The sequence below is a fragment of the Chlorocebus sabaeus genome, chromosome 6 (assembly GCF_047675955.1).
Source record: "Chlorocebus sabaeus isolate Y175 chromosome 6, mChlSab1.0.hap1, whole genome shotgun sequence".
NCBI classification, from domain to species: Eukaryota; Metazoa; Chordata; class Mammalia; order Primates; family Cercopithecidae; genus Chlorocebus; species Chlorocebus sabaeus.
The window spans coordinates 47854231-47868046 of NC_132909.1; the positions used below are offsets into that span (position 1 = coordinate 47854231).

Here is a 13816-nt window from a genome sequence, read left to right on the forward strand (position 1 = left end):
GACCATGGGAGTGCAGATATCTTTACTAGATCCTAATTTCATTTCCTTTGGATATATATTCAAAACGTCTAATTGCTGGGTCATATGGTGGTCTGTTTTTTTTTTTTTTTTTTTTTAAGACAGGATCTTGCTCTGTCACCCAGGCTGGTGCGCAGAGATGCAATCTTGGTTCACTGCGGTCTTGACTTCCTGGGCTCAAGCGATCCTCCCGCCTCAGCCTCCCAAGTAGCTAGGACTACAGGCACGTGCCACCGCACCTAGTTAATCTAAAAAAATTTTTTAGTAGAGACAAAGCCTCACTATGTTGCCCAGGCTGGTTTAAAACTCCTGGGCTCAAGTGGTTGTCCTGCCTTGGCTTCCCAGAGTGCTGAGATTACAGGTGTGAGTCACCATGCCTGGACAGTACTGTTTTTTAATTGATATAGTTGTACAGATTTTTGGGGTAATGATCAAATTAGGGTAATTATATATCCATCACCTTAAACATTTATCTTTTCCTTGTGTTGGGAACACTGTTATTCTTCTTCTCTTGCTATTTTGAAATACACAAATAATTACTGTTAATGATAGTTTTCCCAGTGTGCTCTCGAATGCAAGAACTTATTCATCCTACCTAACTGTACTTTTGTACCCAGTAGCCCATTTCTCTTCATGTCTTCTCCCTGCTTCCCTTCCCTGCCTCTGGTAATTACCATTCCAGTCTGTCTTCACCAGATCTACTTTTTTAGCTTCCACATAGTGAGTGAGATCACGTGATGTTTGTCTTTCTGTGCCTGGCTTATTTTACTTAATATAATGTCATCTAAGCTCATCCATGTTGCTGCAAATGACACGATTTTATTCTTTATTATGGCTGAATAGTATTCTATTGTGCATATATACCATAGTTTCTTTATCCATTCATCTGTTGATGGACACTTAGGTTGATTCTGTATCTTGGCTATTGTGACTAGTGCTGCAATTGACATGGCAGTGCCGATGTCTCTTTGATATATTGATTTCCTTTATTTTGCGTATATACCTAGGAGTGGGATTACTTGATTATCTGGTAGTTCTGTTTTTAATTTCTTTTTTCTTTCTTTTCTTTTCTTCCCTTTTTTTTTTTTTTTTTTTGTTTGAGATAGAGTCATGCTCTGTCACCCAGGCTGGACATCACCCAATCTCAGCTCACTGCAACCTCCATCTCCCAGGTTCAAGCAATTTTCCTGCCTCAGCCTCCCAAGTAGCTGGGATTACAAGCACCCACCACCACACCTGGCTAATTTTTGTATTTTTAGTAGAGACGGGGTTTCACCATGTTGGCAAGGCTGGTCTTGAACTCCCGCCCTCAAGTGATCTGCCTGCCTCAGACTCCCTAAGTGTGGGATTACAGGCATGAGCCACCGTGCCCAATCTGTTTTTAATTTTTTTAGGAATCTCCATACTGTTTTCCATAATGGCTGCACCATTCTATTTTCCACCAACAAAGGTTTCCTTTTCTTCACACCCTCACCAGCACTTATCTCCTATCTTTTTGATAATAGCCATCCCAACAGGTGTGAGGTGATATCTCATTGACATCAAAATTAGTATTGATAACAAAACTAAAATGTTTGGAAAGGTATTAGGGTAGGGATTGTCAAACCTTCTCTGTAAGGGGCCAAATAGTAAATAATTTCAGCTTTGTGGGCCATATGTTGTCTGTTCTAACTACTCAACTCTACCATTGTAGGGTGAAGGCAGCCGTAGCCAGTATGTAAGTGAATAAACATTCCTGTGTGCCAGCAAAGCTTTGTTGATAAAAACAAACTGCAGGCTGGATCAGGTGAGTGAGACAGTTTTCTGACCCTCATATTCGGAGACTCCCAGAATCATTGGGTGTTTGGATCACAGGTTGGCACATAAGTGAGTGTATAGAGCTCAGTGCATGTATCTCCCCAAATCTCTTGGCCCTTCAAACCCACCTCTGCGTTGGCCACTTGGTTTGCCATTTCCGTGGATAAAGCCCCAGTTACTGCCATGGGTAGATCCCTGGGTGTACCACATAAGATGACCATAGACAATTTACTCCCTAAGGTGGAGGTTCAAATGGATCAGGAATGATGTACTCATGCCAATAGACAGGTGTCAGCTACCCGAGTGCTCAGAGGAAAAACCCCTTGAGGTTACACTTGATTTCATTAGGAAAAATAGATGTGATTGATTAGTCATGTCTGCCATGGGCACCAGGCTAGAGAGAAGTGGCACACTTGCTAAATGTCTTTGATGCTGTAACTCGTCCACCTCCAATGTCCCTTATAGTTCTGAGAAGTGACATTTCTGTGTCCGCATACTTCCTTGGAAACATTCTGGAGATGGAACAATTATGTAAAAGATAGTCATTCAGCATGAAAATGTGACCTGTAACTTTACAAATTCCCAACACGTCTGTTTTTATGAAAGAGACAGGAGCTTGGTGTGGTGGGTCACATCTGTAATCTCAGCACTTTGGGAGGCCAAGGCAAGAGGATTGCTTGAGACCAGGAGCGTGAGACCAGCCTCAGCAACATAGCGAGACCCCATCTCTACAAAAAAATAAGAAAATTAGCCAGGTGTGGTGGTGCGCACCTATGGTCCCAGCTACATGAGAGGCTGAGGTGGGAAGATTGCTTGAGCCCAGGAGGTAGAGGGTGCAGTGCGCTATGATGGCACCACTGTACTCCAGCCTGGGTGGCAGAGCAAGATCTCATCTCTTAAAGAAAAAAGAGGAAAGTAGACATAGGATGAAGCTCCTGATTCTCCATTCATGATAGACACACCTGGGAGGAAGCTGGCCGCTGGGAAAAAAGAAAGTAAATCCATAACTCCTTTCGTATCAGCCTCACGGTTTCAGCGCAGAACAAAGATTTCAACACTTTCTTTCAAAGTTTGACAACTGTTTATTGAACATGCATTATGCAGATCAAGGGCTTGTTCCTTGCCCTCCAGAAGTGGTCATTTCCAGCATATAATCCTGGGTGAGAGGGCAGGACCAATCAGAAAAAAGAGAGGAAATGGCTTTCTGGAAAAAGTAGGGGTGGGAGGTAGTGGAAGAGGGGTAAAAAGAGAGAGAGGGCCCTCCAGTTTGGGGGAAATGGTGATAGCAAAGGCTTAGAGGCAAGGGTGAGTAAGAGGACATTAGCCTTGTTGAAAGGGTGAAGTCATGGTGGAAGAGATGGGAGATGAGTTTAGCTAAGTGCTGGTAGATGGCAAAATTGGAAGGGTGTGAGAGATCCTAATGTGTGGTTTGACTTTGGTCTTTATTTGATTGATTTATTTATTTTGGAGACCGGATCTCACTCTCTCACCTAGAGCTGGGATGCAGCGGCATGATCATAGCTCCTTGCAGCCTCAAACTCCTGGGCTCAAGTGATCCTCCCACCTCAGCCTCCTGAGTAGCTGGGACTACAGGCATGTGGACTACACCATACCCAGCTAATTATTATTATTATTTTTTGTAGAGATGGGGTCTTGCTGTGTTGCCCAGGCTGGTCTCTTAAATCCTGGCCTCAAGTGATCCTCCCACTTCAGACTCTCAAAGTTGGGATTACAGGTGTGAGACACTGAGTCCAGTACCCTGGTCTTTAAATAATAGGGTATGTTGTGTCTTCTTGAGTGTTCCAGGGAGATGACTGTTATAGATGGTATGGAGGACACATGAAAAGTGAGATGGAAAAGCAGAGAGGCAAGGGAGGAAGTTGGTTGCAAAGATGCAGATATGAGAAGATGAGGACTTGAGCCTGCACAGTAACATGTCAGGGAAGAGAAGACCAGCATGAAAGTTGTTTCAAAATCAAGCTGGACTGGTCATGGTGTCTGGTGGCATACAAAGGGTGCAAAAAGAGAGGGGTCATAGATTAACTGCAGAAATCTGAACCTGGGATCTGAGGTTGAGGATACCAGGGAATGCTTGGAGGAGTAACCAGGAAAAAAAGGTTCATCTTTAGCCCTGAGTTTTCAGTGATGCTGGATGTACCCATAGGTTATTTGAGCAGGAAAGGTCAAAGCTGGGGATGGGGAGATACAGGCTGTAGAGTTGGAGGACAGTGAAGCCGTTCTGACTTCCAGCCTGGTGCTGCAAGGTTACCTGGAGGTAACCTTGGCTGGTGGTTATTGAGAATTCCTAGAAACTTCCAGAAAGCTCCTACCTTGGAGGTAGGGAAAATTTTTATTAGGCATCTTCACTAATTAGAAAAGTTTTCAGATGTATCAAGACTTAGCAGGTTGTGGAAAGGAGGCTGGGCTGAAAGTCAAACCTTGTCCTTGCCCCTGTCTTACTGTATTGCATTTGACAAATTATTTAGCCTCTCTGGTTAGGAGAGGTTAAATATAATGCTGTCTGCAAAATAGCAAGATGACCACAGAGAATTTGCCATAGCTCCAACACGCTCTCATTCAGAGTAGTTGAATGCAAGAATAGTTGAATGGGTGGATTTCATTGAAGAGAGGGCAGAATCCAGGGTTTCAGGGGGAGGGGTGTTAGGAGGAAGAGATCCAGAAAGGCGGAGACAACTTCGTTATCTAGAGAGGCCATGAGCTAGGAAGAGAGTGGAGTTAGGACACCAACTTGCTAGCCAAGGAGGAATGGTTTTGGAGAGAAAGAATGGTTCTTGCCTTACTAATTCTCCAGGGTAAAGGAGGGAACTGGAAGTTGGGAATGCACTGGCCTCAGGAGGAGGTTTCACCTCCAAGTGAGATACAGGAGCCAGCAGAGGTTGGACTGGGGTAGGAGGGATTGAGTGGGCGTTGGTTTGTCTGTGGAAAATCTTCAGCTCTATCCAGTTTCTGCTTTGGGAGGAAGAAAGAAGACCACAGGAACAGAAAGTGGGATAAGTGAATGCACTCTTAGGTCTCTTAGGTTGCATTAATAAGGATAGAAAGTCCAGCCTGAGGGAGGTGATGTTAATGTTACCACTATGGCTTATGTGCTAAGTTCTGGCTGACTTGCTCTAAGAAGGACAGGGGGACCTGCATGAGGGGTGTGATGAAAAAGAAACTGGGTGCCATTTAGCCTTGGAAAGAGAAGATCTTAGGGAGTGGTAAGAGCTGCCTCTAAATTTCTGTGAGACAGGAAGAGTGCTGGAAGGAAAGCTCCTCCCTGTCTTTCTACTTCTACTGCAGATACAGCCGTTTCCGGAGGGTGCTTTGGATTTCAGGGTTCGTTTTCTTTGCTTGTCCTTCCTGAACCATCTCTGCTTCTGCCATCCGCCGGGTCACCTGCAGCAACAGGTATGGTGAGCTTGGAGGAGTCAGTGTCATGGACTTATAGGGGAAGGGTTAGGGAACGGGGCAGGTGGGTATTCTTCATAAGAGACCTTTATGGTCTCCTCCTATACCATAGTTTGTATGGAATCCTTGGCTGAGCTTTTTTTTTTTTTCTTCTAATTTGCAATAAAAACATATAAACATGAAAAGAGAACAGTTTTCCCAAACATTGTTTATATCCAAGGGAGGTTTGTTTATAGAAATTTATCTCACATACTATGGGTTTTAAGAGTCCCTGCATTTGGGAAAGTTGTTGGAAAGTGGGCATCTTAGTTTCTGTATTGAGATCTGGGTTGGATGTGGGCCTGAGGGAAATGGAGAGGGGTTAGGAGGAGGCTCAGCCTCCTCTGCCTGCACCCTACTTGGCCTGGGTGGTGGTCCCAGCTACCTTGTGTCAACTCACCTCTGTCAGAAGCTCCAAGATATGTCCTTTCCCCTTCGTGAACACATCCACCAGGGTCTGGATAAAGCATGAGCCTTTCTGATCGTGTCGGTAGGCGATGTATCCTGGGAATTCCAGAGAGGTGAGTTCGGGCGAGCTTCAGAGGGTAGGTAGAGGGGATCCTGGAAGGGGGTGGGTCCTGGAGGAGAGGTTCAGGGGTCGGGAGTGGCAGGTGACGGGGAATAGCAGAGGGAGCCCTGGGCCAGCTGGGCGCTCATACCCTCCACCGTAGAGTAGACGTGCAGGGCATCTGTGTACGTTGGGATGGTTTGGGGGCTGTCTTTGGTGACCATCACAATCTCATCTCCACCTACTGTTTCACCAGGATCCTTTTGTTCTGAAACAACGAGAAGAGGAGGAGGCAAAGTCAGAGAGAAAGGTAAGAAAAGGGGCCAGGCAGGGTGGCTCACACCTGTACCCCCAGTGTTTTGGGAGGCTGAGGCAGGAGGATCACTTGAACCTGGGAGTTTGAGGCTACAGTGAGCCATGATTGCACCACTACACTCTAGCCTGGGTGACAGAGTGACATGTCGCCTCTTAAAAAGGAAAGTGGCTGGGCGCGATGGCTCAAGCCTGTAATCCCAGCACTTTGGGAGGCCGAGACGGGTGGATCACGAGGTCAGGAGATCGAGACCATCCCGGCGAACACGGTGAAACCCCGTCTTTACTAAAAAATACAAAAAAACTAGCTGGGCGAGGTGGCGGGTGCCTGTAGTCCCAGCTACTCGGGAGGCTGAGGCAGGAGAATGGCGTAAACCCGGGAGGTGGAGCTTGCAGTGAGCTGAGATCCGGCCACTGCACTCCAGCCTGGGCGACAGAGCCAGACTCCATCTCAAAAAAAAAAAAAAAAAAAGGAAGGTAAGGGCCGGGTACGGTGGCTCACGCCTGTAATCCCAGCACTTTGGGAGGCTCCTGAGGTCAAGAGTTTGAGACCAGCCTGACTAACATGGCGAAATCCCATCTCTACTAAAAATACAAAAATTAGCTGGGCATGGTGGCATGTGCCTGTAATCCCAGCTACTTGGGAGGCTGAGGCAGAAGAATTGCTTGAACCCAGGAGGTGGAGGTTGCAGTGAGCCAAGATCATGCCATTGCACACCAGCCTGGGCAACAGAGCAAGACTCTGTCCAAAAAAAAAAAAAAAAAAAAAAAAGATGGTCTGGTGGTATGCCATGTGCAGTGGGGCTTTTTAATTTAATTTAACTTTTTAGAGACAGAGGCTTGCTTTGTTGCCCATACTGGAGTGCAGTAGTGTAATCATAGCTCACTGCAGCCTCTAACTCCTGGGCTCAAGTGATCCTCCTACCTCAGCCTCATGAGTAGCTAGGATCACAGACCCATGCCACCATGCCCTTGGCTAATTAAAAAAATTTTTTGTAGAGGTGGATTCTTGCTACATTGCCCAGAAGCCAGTCTTGATCTTCTGGCCTCAAAAAATCTTCCTGTCTGGGCCTCCCAAAGTACTGGAATTACAGGCATGAGCCATGGTGCCTGGCTTCAGCTGGGGCTTTGGATCTGGGACTGGCTTGGATAAAAACACAGACTTGGTTGGGCATGGTGGGAGGCTGAGGCAGGAGGATTGCTTGAGCTCAGGAGTTTGAGACCAGCCTGGGCAACATAATGAGACCCTGTCTACAAAAATTAGCCTGACATAATGGCAGGAGCCTGTAGTCCCAGCTATTCAGGAGGCTGAGGCAGGAGGATGGCTGGAGCCTGGAAGATGGAGATTGCAGTGAGTTGAGATTGCACCACGGCACTCCAGCCTGGGTGCTGTCTCAAAAAACAAAACAGAAACAACAAACCAGAGACTCTGTGCTCTTGGATCTGTCCCCACCTCCTCGACAGGCCTGTATGATGTACACCTTGGGCTTGGCTCGCAGGGCCTGGCAGTTCTTGTTGTTCAGGGCCTCGAAGAGATTGTCCAGCTTGACCATCTCCCCATCTTCTCCCTTGAGGAAGCCTTCCCTCCCGTGAGCCATGAGTACCACGAAGGCACAACTGATGGGATCTTCCCGGGAATCGATGGCCTGCCGGAATTTTTCCAGCTCTTCCTGGAATTGCTGGAGTGAGAGGAAGAACCAGACTCAGCTGGGTCCTCATAGCCCACACATCCGACCTAGTACCTTTCCCCCAACCAGGCCTGGAGTAGGCACCCCAATACCTGGGCAGTGGGGTCTCTTTTCATGGTGCTTTCGAATCTCAGCTGCCGAAACATGTATTCCAGAGCATCCAGGTCTTCTTCGGAACCTTCCCGGGCTTTGGTGACACACAGTGTTAGGGCCAGGCGGGCACCTGACATATCATATTTCTCCTGGGCCAAGAGATGACAAAAATCAGCACGGGGAGGTTCGAGGAGAAGCAGATGTAGTCAAAAGAGGCATGCAGGCTGGGTGTGGTGGCTTATGCCTGTGATCCCAGCACTTTGGGAGGCTGAGGCAGGAGGATTGCTTGAGCCCAGGAGTTCAAGACCAGCCTGGGCAACATAGTGAGACTCTGTCTCTACAAAAAAAATGAAAAAATTAGCTGGGTGTGCTGCTGTGCGCCTGTGGTCCCAGCTGTCTTGGAGGCTGAAGTGGGATGATTACTGGAGCCTGGAAGGTTGAGGCTGCAGTGAGCCATGATCTTGCCACTGCATTCTAGCCTGGGCAACAAGTGAGACCCTGTCTCAAAAACGAACAAACAAAACAAGAGAGGCTTAGACTTAGGGTTGCCAGGTATAATACAAAATGCTCAGGTGCATTTAAATTTCAAATAAAAACCAAGTACCTTTTTAGTATAAGTATATCCCAAATATTGCATGGGATATACTTATACTACACAATTATTTGTTGTTGATGTGAAATTCAAATTGAATTGGGTATCCTTTATTTTTAGTTCCCAAATACAGCAACCCAACCTGGGGTCCAGCTCTGTTCTAGCTTGGTATGAACTTGGGGGAGGTCAACTGCCCCCATCTGACCCTCAGTTTCCAAATACAGATGATGAGTATGTGTGTGATTTTGAAGATCCCTTCCAGTTGTCATATTTTGTGGCTTTGCAAGTCTCCTCATCCTCCCCAAGAGTGTTCTGAGCATTCCTCTATTACTTCCTCACTTGCAGAGGTCTCAGAGTTTCGGAAGCCAATACTGAAATCCCATCTGAGGAAGAAGAATATTGGGGGTCAACATTTCGTTTCAGAACAAAAGCAGGGTACTGAGGACCACGGTGATAAGAACTTCATCTTTTAAAACATCAACATAAGCACTTTGGGAGGCCAAGGTGGGCAGATCATGAGGTCAGGAGATCGAGACCATCCTGGCTAACACTGTGAAACCCCGTCTCTACTAAAAACACAAAAAGTTAGCTGGGCATGGTGGTGGGTGCCTGTAGTCCCACTACTCGGGAGGCTGAGGCAGGAGAATGGCGTGAACCCAGGAGGCGGAGCTTGCAATGAGCCGAGATGCGCCACTGCACTCCAGCCTGGGCGACACAGCGAGACTCCATCTCAAAAAAAAAGAAAAAAAAAAACCATAAAATTGTTTATTGCAGGACTTCTCAGAACCTTTAATGTGTTGAGAAGAACTTGATCTTTGGTGATAGATGTAGCTGTGTTTGACTGCCCCCAGCCCCCAGTCCAACTTGGGTTCCATCTCTGAGTCCTTTTTTGCTGTTTGATTAACTACAAAGTACCTCCTAGCTCTGAGTTCAGGTCAGGATTTTTCCACTCCCTCCACTCTTTCCAAAACATTAAGATCCTCACCTTCCTTCTCCTCGTGTGATCACCCTCCCCTCAACCTGCACCCAGCCTACCTCCTCGAAAGACCGCAGATTGCTCATTTCTCCTTTGGTTGTGAGCCCCGGCTCTCAGCACCCTTGTCTGATCCTGGGGGTCAAGAGAAGATAGGTTAAAGGTTTCTAAAGGGAGGTCGAAGGGCTCAGGGGACAAACTCTTATGCATCTGGATTTTTGAGACCAAATAGCACTCCAGTGTTGGAGATATGGTCTGTGGACAGATCTGGGCAATAGATGATAATCCATGAAGTAGTAATATATCACCCCTAGAATGACAATTTCATGGTGTGTTTCATTTCTGGATGTCTTCTTCAGAACTGCTGGGCCTACCCCACAATCCCGCCCCCCGAACCCACCAGAGAACTTCCTATGTCTCCCTTGGGTCATTCACCAGCTTGTGATGGACCGAACTTCCCCCTGAAAGCACTGGAATGAGGAGCAGGGCAAGTGGCCCGTGTGTTTCCCTCTTCTACCCAGGAGATGACGGGCTGGGGAAGCCATCTCAAGGAGATGCCTTGGAGGAGCATTGAAAAGGAGAATGTCATCAAAGTGGGGAATGCAACTTTGATATTATCTCACTGGGTCTCCAATATGAAGGGGTCAGTCCACCTCCCTCGCTCTTCCTTGAGTCTGAATGTCTGTCCACGTTCTCTATTCTCATCTCCGAGTCCTGTTCTGTTCTCTGGCTGCACAGACAGACTTTTCTCATACTCTTGGCATTTCCCCATCTCTTTGCCTTTTCCTACACTTTCTCCTCAGTAGGGAATGCTTTTTTGGTCTTTTCTTTCTTTCTTTTTTTTTTTTTTTTTTTTGGAGACAGAGTCTCTGTCACCCAGGCTGGAGTGTAGTGGCATGATCTCGGCTCACTGCAATCTCTGCCTCCAGGGTTCAAGCAATTCTCCTACCTCAGCCTCCTGAGTAGCTGGGACTACAGGCACGCACCACCACGCCTGGCTAATTTTTTTTTTTTTTTTTTTTTGAGACAGCGTCTTGCTCTGCCGCCCAGGCTGGAGTGCAGTGGTGCCATCTCAGCTCACTGCAAGCTCCACCTCCCAGGTTCACGCCGTTCTCCTGCCTCAGCCTCCCGAGTCACTGGGACTACAGGCGCCTGTCACCACGCCCGGCTATTTTTTTTTTTTTGTATTTTTAGTAGAGACGGGGTTTCACCGTGTTACGCCTGGCTAATTTTTTGTGTTTTTAGTAGAGATGGGATTTTACTGTGTTAGCCAGCATGATCTTGATATCCTGACCTCGTGATCTGCCCACTTCAGCCTCCCAAAGTGCTGGGATTACAGGCGTGAGCCACCACACCCGGCTGGCCGGGAATGCTTTTTTTTTTTTTCCTATCAAGATCCTTCTTTGACAATTTGGGTGGCATAATATCTGCTATGCCTTCCCCCATCACCCATCCACTCATCTATCTTTTTATCCATCTGTCTATCCAGTAACCCATCAATTCATTCATCTATCCATCTACCATCTATCCATTAATTCATCCTCTATCCATCCATTCACCCACTCACCCGTCCATCTATTCAACCATCTGTCCATCTACTTACCTATTAATCAGTCATCCCATCCACCCATCCTTCCATCCGCACATCTATCTAGTCATCCATCAATCCAATGTTACATCCATCAATTTATTCATCAACCCATCCACCAGTTTATCTTTCCACTTACCTATCTATCCACTCATCCATCCATCCATCCACCCACTCACACATCTATTCATCCATCTGTCCATCTACCCGTCTATTAATCAGTTATCCCATCTACCCATTCATTCTTCTGTCAACCCATATATCTACCCATCCATCTATCCATCCATCTGTCCATCCACTTACCCATCCAACCACCCAGTCATCCATCCATCCATCCATCCATCCATCCATCCATCCATCCATCCATTATCTCTCTCTGTCTTCAGTCCCTCCATCTATTCTATCTTCCACCCATCCCATCCATTCACTTATCCATCCACCCACCCACTCATTCATTCATCCATCCATCCATTTATCCATTATCTCTCTCTCTTCCATCCCTCCATCTATTCTATCTTCCACCCATCCCTCCATCTAGCCCTCCCTTTATCCATTCCTTCATCCATAATCTCTTATCTTCCATCTATCCATCCACCTGTTTACTTACCCATTCAGCCACCCACCCACTCATCCATCCATCCATCCATTCACTTATCCATCCACCCACTCATTCATTCATCCATCCATCCATTTATCCATTATCTCTCTTCCATCCCTCCATCTATTCTATCTTCCACCCATCCCTCCATCTAGCCCTCCCTTTATCCATTCCTTCGTCCATAATCTCTTATCTTCCATCTCTCCATCCACCTGTTTACTTACCCATCCACCCACCCACCCACTCATCCATCCATCCATCCATCCATCCATCCATCCATCCATCCACCTAACCACCCACCCACCTACCCAGCAAATATTTTCTGGGTATCTATTATGTGTTATGCACTTAGAATCCATTAAGTAAGACAGACATGTTCCCCGACCTTCTGTCCTAGTCTGTGACAGAAATGAATATTAAATATCTCTCTCTGTCACACACACAGAGCAAGTGCTGTGACGAAAGAGGAACCAAAGATTGTGAGGGAGGAAGTGGAAGAAGCATAGCCCTGGAGCCAGACAAATCAGAACCAAATCCTGCCTCAGTCCCTTCCCAGCTGTGTGCCCTTCGGCATCTCAGTCTCCTCTCTGAGACTTGATTTTCCCATCCGCAAAGGACCTGGGGAGAGCTCCAGGTGCGTAACAGCAATGGCAACCCAGGTAAATTTTATGATCCCTCTTGACCTCCTGGAACGTTCCTCTTCCTTCTCTGTACTCTCACAGCTCTGCTTGCTCCTACTTGAATTACAGCAGTGTTTTTGGTTCTTACTCTCATGGCTGAACTGGCAGCTCAGCTTTCAGGACTGAAAGCCCGACTTCATTATCTGTCTCCATCACGGCTAAACAGTGTGGCAAGGAGCACAGAGGTGGTGTTGGAGAGAATTTGCTGAGTAAACAAAGAAGAAAGAAATGAACAGATGAAAGAAAGAGTGGATGGATGGAAATTTCTTCCGTTCTGCCAAAACTGGCCAGAGTGTTAATTCATGAAGGGAGAGGGAGCATATGTGTGTATGTGTATGTATGTGTGTGTGTGTGTGAGAGAGAGAGAGAGAGCGCGCGCGAGAGAGAGGCTAATATCCACCAAATCACTTACCGACTCTAGAGGCAGCTGTTCCTCAAGGCCAAGTTCAAGCTCGCTACTCTGCTAGTTGCCAGTACAGAGCTGGGCACCGAGGAGGAGTCAGGCCCACGTGCTAATCTTGGAGAAGGGGCTGACAGTGTGGAATCTCCTGGGGTTTCTCCTGAGAGGCCTGGTCTATGAATTGGGTGGCACAATCATCTGGCCCTTTATTGCCAGTGAGTTTTCTATCACTCAAGAAACCTCAGGACACACCCTTGGCACAGCTGTGGTGTGGAAATGGAGCCACCGCCAATGGGATGAGTGATCACAAGGCTGAGTGGACTCCCTCTGGCAAAGGTGGCCTAGGCAGAGCGTCTAAATTATCCAGAGGTCTGTGCCAGCCCAACCGCAACCTCTCCCAACCCCCATCTCATAGCCAGCTCATCTGGTTATTATCATCATCATTGTGCCTAGTTTATTCATTTCACCTTCCACTGTGTAGATAACACCGTCTTCACTTACTTATTATCTCATGGAGTCTTCAAGAGTCTGGAGAGATCAGTATTGTTGTTCCTATTTTGCACATGGGGAAACTGAGGCTCATAGAGGTGAAATGACTGCTCAAAGATCAGTAATTGGCACAGTTGGCATTCAAACCTATAAGGGGTGAGGTGTGGTGGCTCACGTCTGTAGTCCCAGCTCTTTGGGAGGCCAAGGCAGGAGGATCACTTGAGGTGAGGGATTTGAGACCAGCCGGGGCGTAGTGAGACCCTATCACTGAAAAAATAAAAAAATAAAAAGACGGCATGCACCTATAGTCCTAGCTACTCAGGAGGCTGAGGTAGGAGGCTAGCTTGATCCTAGGAGTTTGAGGCTGCAGCGAGCTAAGATTGTGCCTCTGCACTCCAGCCTCAGTGACAGAGCGAGACTCTATCTTAAATATAAAAACAAACAACCCCTAAAAGGTTCTTGCCCAGTTGCCTTAACTGATGCATCACGTTGATTCCTCTTTTCCCCCTCCTCTATTGTTTTTCAGTCATTTTATTTAATTTTATTTTACTTACGTTAACAGTGAAACCAAAGGCAAACCTGATTAAGCCCTCCAAACTTAATCTACTTTGCTTTTAATTGCTTACATGC

The 13816-nt window shown here is 46.9% G+C and overlaps 1 protein-coding gene across 1 annotated transcript; it reads right to left on the minus strand.

Moving 5' to 3' along the window:
* Nucleotides 1-2811: 2811 nt before the first annotated feature.
* Nucleotides 2812-13071, minus strand: CASP14 (caspase 14). Its single transcript, XM_007995545.3, has 7 exons — nucleotides 12710-13071; nucleotides 9494-9566; nucleotides 7866-8015; nucleotides 7539-7764; nucleotides 5925-6041; nucleotides 5666-5769; nucleotides 2812-5214 (listed from the first exon to the last, which is right to left on the minus strand). The coding sequence occupies exons 2-7, from the start codon at nucleotides 9518-9520 to the stop codon at nucleotides 5110-5112; spliced, it is 729 nt and encodes a 242-aa protein (XP_007993736.3). The 5' UTR covers nucleotides 9521-9566; nucleotides 12710-13071; the 3' UTR covers nucleotides 2812-5109.
* Between the last annotated feature and the right edge of the window lie 745 nt (nucleotides 13072-13816).